Raw genomic sequence first — 7,114 nt, 5'->3', positions numbered from 1 at the left:
GATCCCCGGCTTCCTGAACCAGAGGTGCTGCAGCTGTGAAATCTTTAATATTTTTAAAAGGTTTTTAATGATCTACGGTTCAGCATTACTCTTTAACTTGCTGGGTCTGACTATTGAATCCGTGACTGTCAGGCCAGAAAGAAAGAAACAAGGGTCTGTTGGAAGTGTTTATTTTGTTACTGAACATGATCCAGACAGTGTAACAGTTCTGTTGTAACATTGAACATTTGAAATATAGCGTATTTAACAGAAAGAATCCCTAAAAATACAACCACAGAAACACAAATACTGCATTTCACTGAATAATACAACTCTGATGAGAGAAGAGCTTAAAATGTATTTTGTTTCCATTTGCTGCACATTATTTGCAAATGAACTGAGAATTCAAGAAGAAAGCTTATTAACACATGAACGTGCAATCGTGACAAATTAATCTCCCAATTAATTCTTTAAAGTGTGAAGACTTGACCTTAACAGACGGTAAACGAAGACTATATGGTAACTTTGCTTGTAAACACCATACAACTGAGGAAGAAATACCCTGAATGAAAGACATAAAAAATAAGACTTATCAGCAAAACCTTTAACAGATTTTTTTTAAAACAGCAGTAAATTGTTCCCCTTTCTTCCAAAACCTCAAACTGAACACACAGAGGAGAGTGAAGGAGCAGAGCTGAACTACAGTTCAACTTTCAGCAAAATAAAAAGGCATCTAAGCAACTTAGGCAAAGCTGTAAACTATTGGAGACGTGCATATTTAAAAATAAACTTGTACAGTTCCTGCCTCAAAACTGAAATTAAGGCTTTAATAAATTCAGTAAATGATATCAAACCACGCAGGTGGTTTCAGGAGGTGGGGTTTCCTGCTGATAGACTTTATGAAGCTCATCACACTTACAATACTGTACTATTGTTGTTTGTGTTCATAGTTACGATCAAAGAAACTGTGCTGCTGTGAGTTTGTCCACTAGAGGGCGCTGACACGTTTATTGCTCTGCAGGCTGGTGTGGTCAGAAGCAGGGCTTTGTTTTCACCTCTCTCTCAGTGTGTGTGTATGTGTACAAAATAACTCTACAACACATGGATGGATTTTCACTCAACCTGGTGTGGTTATTACTTAGGAGCGGATCTCCACATCATTAAGTTTTGGAGTTGATAGGTCAAAGGTTAAAACAAAAAATATGGTCTGAAAAACATATTTACTGAGAAATCTCTGCAAATAAGAGACAATCTGAAGCTTATATTGATCAGATATTGATTCCCGATTAAATGATATGTGACTCCATGAAGAAGTCAGAAAATCATGCCTTGTTCGAGAATGGATATTTTCTATAATATCTCTGCTGCCTTTTAGACTATAGACACGACTTTAAGCATATATAGTTTGAAAAACAGTTTATGATCATATGGTGGGATGACGTCATCATGATGACATATATTGCAACAATTAGTATAAGTGAGACGATTGACATACTTATTTAAACGAACCAATCATTTGTCATATGTTGTAAGTGATGTCATTATTATAATATAAAGAGTTAGTATTGCCTGACAGGGGTAAATACAGCTTATCCACTTGGTGTTCATCAGCCATCTGAAGCTTTTTATTCTATACTGAATATCCTGCTCAGTGCACAAAATGACCAATGGCCAATATCACAACCAACTGAGACTTTAAAATGAAACTATCAATATCGGTATTGACCTCAAAAATCCAGAATTTTTTTATTTTTTATTTCTGTGTCTGTTTAGAAAGCTGGTCATGTTTATTTCCAGTTATTCGCGGTGAGGACACGCAGGAGTTTTGTTTTTGTTGCTCCATAATCATCACCATAACAACTTGTTCTAATTTATGGCACTAAAACTTTTCTCAGTCAGTCTTTCTATTTTTTTACTTTCTGTACAAAACCTCTGAACTGATATAAAGAACCTTTACACACTCTCACACCCACACAAACCACATTTACCACCTCCCCCCTCCCACACACTTTGTTCCAGGACTGATTTGTCATTTGAAAATTAGAAACTACGAAACGTGGTCATGTCCTTGGGCTCTTTGCTCGGGATGCACCAGTCGTCGGCCTCGTGGATCGTCTTGTAGTGTTTCCATGCCGACTTGTTGTACACGGGCAGCCTCTCAATGGACTCTGTGGAGAGTGCCTGACAGGAAATAGAGAGGAAGTTCAAACATCCATTCTGCCTTTTCTTAACGGAGACGCGATTAAAAAAACAAACAAATTACCCGAAAGTAGATCACAGCATCAGTTCCATAACCCTCCAGAGAGTACAGCTTCAGGTCCCCTTGAAAGTAGCGAGCGTACAGTCGAGAGATGGGGAGGCCGTAACCGTAACCAGCCTAGAAAAGAACACAGAGCAGGGTTCCTCAACACAACACAGACACACACCACCATCTACGACAACAGAGCCGTGAGCTGTTCTATGGTAAAGAGCAAATACTACAACAGTGAAGTCAGTCTGGTGCTGATCTATTTCACCATATTGAGAAGAACCCTAATAAGCAGCAATGGCAGTAAATCAAGTTTATAGTTTTTAATCTGTGTGTGTTTATCCGAGCACTGACCAGAGGAGCGGCGTGTGATCCGTCGAAGTTCGGCCGAGGAGCGGTGGAGTACGTGTAGGTGAACAGCCTGTCAATCTTCCGCAAAGGCACGCCTCCTCCGCGATCGCTCACCTGCAGAACAACGTGTGGTTCTCATCGAACACATATACAGGATGGATTTTTCATTTCCCAAATCTGTTGCTCCGACAGGTGAGGAGTTTATTCTGGTAAATTCTAATAAGAGTTAAAAAAAAAAACAGGGATAAATCCAGCAGATCAGACTGAGACGTGTTGATTTACCTTGACCGTCAGATCCTCAGTTCCCAGAGCGATGTGTGCGTGGATGGGAGGACACTCCATGGAGTCCCCATATAACTCCATGGTGGCCCGCATGGCGTTCTGCAAAGAGGACAAGATGGTCAAGATGTTCCGCGACCTTTTAAGTGTAAAATTGCTCTAAGTGGATGTAACCAAACTCTGTGAGAATATGTGTTCTGTTGAGAAATGCATTTAAGTTCAGTATGAGAGGAAACTTACCTTAAAAAGTTCAAACACCATGTGATAGAGATGAGATGGAACGTAGACCACAGTGATGGGGTTGTCCCGCTCTTTGACTGTCAGGACAAATGCATCATAAAAAGAAATTCAATACATTTTTATTGGACATTGTTGAATCAGGCAATTTCTATTCATTTATTTAAAAATCCATTAATTGCTACAGATTATAAGTAAAACTAATTCTGTGAATAAACGTTACATTCATAATTAAAAGTGTGTGGATGTATAATAATATCCAAACAAATTTACCATTGGATTCCTCCAGCTTCAGCTCAGGAGAGTTCATGTAATACCGGTCACAAAGATTCCGTGCGTTTTCGTAGGCGTCTACAAGGAAGATGTTTGTTTTGCGGGGGAGACAAAAAAAAACGCACATTAATAATTGAATGAAAACTATTTTAAAACTCTGACGGTTTGTTGCTCCTCATGTTTGTGTTCTTAAAACAAGACGTTCTCTCACCTCTGACCACCTCACTGACACGACAGTGCGGATCAATACTGCCGATCTGTTTGGGATGAGCCGGGTTCACCTTCACCTTCCCACCAAAGAGGAGCGCTAGGAGGAGACACACAGATGATGATAAGCACCAAGTATGACATGTTACATATTTCAAAACAGATGCTATATTTCCACACAGCACATGATGATGCGTGTTTATGTCATTTCAATTTTGGGACTTTTTCATCATCAACACCGGCGTTGGCCCAAATCACCAAAACCTTGTGAGTCTGTTGTCCTGACTCCTCTTTTTCACCCTAAGATATTTTTATTCTTCCAGTTTCATGTGTGTTGCGTGTTAGAATTGTCATCAACACGCCCACTCACTCGCTGTGAATTTTGCAAACATGGGCTCAGACTCACATTTTCCCGAAATACTACGAGGTGGCTGGCAGAAAAAGTTCCAGAGCAAGTGAATAGGACATTTACCTTCTCACTAACAGCTTCTTATTAGGACTTCAGGTAAAAGTCCAGTCTTAGATGATGTCCCACTGTAATAGATGTTCTCTGTCGGGCAGTACAACTTCAATTTTGAAGTATGGGTGAAATATATGCCAAAACTTAAATTATAACATGTAATATGATTTCATAACGTTACCACTACCCTGACAATCGTGTTTCTGTATCAAAAACTTGGCTTTCTATAGATTCTGTGTAAAATCTACAGTGAAATATCAAACTATTGACTGTTTTTATGAAGTAGAAGAGAATGTCCTCACTGTGCTGGTTGAGCAGCATCCGGATGGATATCCGACTCATGTAGAAACGATCCAGGAAGTACTGAACATTCTGGCTGACGACCGGGTCTGTGCCGTACGTCTCTTTGTATTCCACGACTCCCTGAGCCATGGTGGGAATGACATCGTTGTGTCGGTTTCGGATTTTTATCACAGCGTCTGTGAAACTAAACATAAATATACAGAAAGAAATAGATGAGTTTTTTTTTCACTGATTTAAAACATCATTAATATAAGGATTAAAAACCACACTGCCTGGTGTGATTTACTTACTCATACCCAACTTTCTCATCATCTGCATTTCTTTCTTTGAACTCAATAATCTCCTGTAGACTCTGCATGTACCTGTGCAAAGAAAAATAAATCAGTGTGCATCTGCAGGCAGCGGCATGATCCCTGACTGGGAAGAAGTGAAACCTACGTACCAGCTCTGAACCAACCGGACTGATGGGGTCCTTAACAAGTTGTCTGGCAGCAAGTTGATTTCTTTCATGATGTTTGCCAACCTCACAGGCAACTCATGTCTGAGGAAGATGAACGATGTTTTCTCACATGCATTCTCTGAACCTGAGGAGTGAAAATACAAACAGAAACATAAGTAGCCTCTTGTGTTATTCTTCTAGACAATAATGTCAGAGGCAGAGTTGTCACAAAATGGCGTATTATTTATGTTGGTGCGCATGTTGTTTTTTTAAAGATATTTTTGGACACTACGGCTTTTATTGATTGGACAGAGTTTAGTGTGAAAGAGGGAGACAGGACATGCAGCAGAGGGTCGGAGTGAAACTGTGGCTGCTGCAGAGGACTCAAGCCTCTGTGTTGTGTTTCTGTGCTGCCTCTAGAATGAGGCAACATGATCATTTAAACCATGAAAAGAAAAGAAAAGAAAAACTGTAATTTTGGCCAAGTCACTGTAGTCAGTGCTGCAAAGTGAGAAGCTGGGCTGCTTTATGTCAGTGTTGGGTTCTATTTTTCTTTTTTCTAAAGTACATTTAGCTGGTTTAGCCAGAAAACAACATTTCTGTCTGGTTATTAGATTTATCAACATGTCCTCAATACATTTCCAAGTAAATGTACCACATCATGTTTCAGGTGAAAAGTGTGATGATGACATTTGTGCACCATAACAAACAACAGAATCCATATCCACCAACCCTTGTTACTCTCAAATTATACATTGATTTAAACCCGATGATTTATTCTATGTTGATAAAATGATCAGTTAATAGACGACATTGTTACAGCTTTACTCTTAAGAATGAAATAGCTCCTGTGTTTTTAACTAATCTTGAGGCCTTCTATTGTTGGTCTGCTCCCACGTTCCTTGGTACAGTCTGTGCTCAGTCACACCACAGGAAACTGGGGTTTGTTTGTTTGCAGTTCACTCGTGTTCACAAGTGCATTCATTGGGGCTTGACTTTCCTGGGCAGGAACCTTTTATAATCTTGAGTGATAAAATGACCTTCTCAAGTAACCAGTCAAACCTTAACATCTGTATGGAACTTAACGTAATCCTGTCTGGCCCAAAGTCAGTGGTTATTGAAGTAGGATAACTCCCTTGTGTTTTTATTGATGAAAGACAGTACAGCCTCATCTAAAAGTCTAATTATTTAAAGACTCACAACTCATGGATATTTAACCACTCCACTGCCTTAAAAAGATACACATTGTGTGCACAGCTAGCTGACCGAGGTACTGTATGAGGTATATGTGTGGTGTGTGTGTGTGTGTGTGTGTGTGTTATTTCTGATACCTTTACCAGCATAAAACCTAACCTTGTCAGGACCAAAGCCTTTTCCCAATGTGGCTAAACTAATTGTCCCTAGGTCCTAGTTTAGGTAAATGGTGAGATGTGAATTTTGGTTCAGGTTAAGTTAGGTTTGAATTGGTCATGGTTAAGGTTAGGGATTAGGTTTTGGTTAGACTGTCCACAATGAATGTAAGTCAAAGCAAAGTCTAGCTGCACAAACGTGTGTGTGTGTGTGTGTCTGTGTCTCGTACCAAAATCCAGAAATTGCTTAATGGAGAGAGGGGACGGTGAGAATTTGGAGTAATAGTCGATGTCCTTCCCTGTGGACAGGCTGCTCCTCAGGAACCTTAAGATCCTCATGGTGACGCCTCCTGTGTTCCCTCAGTTGTTGTTGTTTATAGTTATTCTTCGCGTCAATGGGCTGATCACTCACAGTCGCTCGATCTAGGTGGACATTAGCTTGTCGGCTAACTTCAGCCGGCCGCACACGCACACTTTACCGAAGTCCTGCTGCCGAGCGGTTTGGTGAAATGTGATCCTCCATAGTCACCACTACCGTAATACAATAATATACAAATGCGCTCCTCAGTTTGGTCGCAGCTCAATCCTCGAAGGCAGAAACGTCAACATGCTAAACAGTCGTGAAGGGGCTGCTACAGTGCCACATCAAGATAGGTCCCTGCCTGTCGGTTTTGTTAAGAAAATACTTTATTTACCAGCATATAATTCAATTGTATTTCCTGTTAAAACAACCGTGTCGTCTTTTTTTAATCTGTATATGTTTGTCCTCGCGTTTAGTTTATTTTATTTACGTTGCGTTTGAATACAATATTATATTTTACATCGACAATGCACCAATTGCGTCATTTAACTGTATAAAATCATTAAATACACTTGAGCAAAATATTGTAGTTTGTTATTTTTCCTTTTTCATTTCTTAACAGAAACAGAAAACCGGTGAGTCATTTTATAAACTGTTTACTCTTTGATGATTTTCTAAAAAAAATAAA

General features: G+C 39.6%; 1 protein-coding gene across 1 annotated transcript; it reads right to left on the bottom strand.

Annotated features, from left to right (window-relative positions):
* Nucleotides 1-154: 154 nt before the first annotated feature.
* Nucleotides 155-7,001, bottom strand: pdk1 (pyruvate dehydrogenase kinase, isozyme 1). Its single transcript, XM_035175037.2, has 11 exons — nucleotides 6,356-7,001; nucleotides 4,780-4,921; nucleotides 4,628-4,699; nucleotides 4,337-4,521; nucleotides 3,579-3,674; nucleotides 3,368-3,445; nucleotides 3,098-3,174; nucleotides 2,861-2,959; nucleotides 2,582-2,692; nucleotides 2,243-2,356; nucleotides 155-2,160 (listed from the first exon to the last, which is right to left on the bottom strand). The coding sequence occupies exons 1-11, from the start codon at nucleotides 6,462-6,464 to the stop codon at nucleotides 2,020-2,022; spliced, it is 1,224 nt and encodes a 407-aa protein (XP_035030928.1). The 5' UTR covers nucleotides 6,465-7,001; the 3' UTR covers nucleotides 155-2,019.
* Nucleotides 7,002-7,114: the final 113 nt, after the last annotated feature.

The sequence above is a fragment of the Hippoglossus stenolepis genome, chromosome 13 (assembly GCF_022539355.2).
Source record: "Hippoglossus stenolepis isolate QCI-W04-F060 chromosome 13, HSTE1.2, whole genome shotgun sequence".
NCBI lineage: Eukaryota > Metazoa > Chordata > Actinopteri > Pleuronectiformes > Pleuronectidae > Hippoglossus > Hippoglossus stenolepis.
The sequence above is the reverse complement of the archived record's forward strand: the minus strand, read 5'-3'. Positions and strand labels throughout refer to the sequence as shown.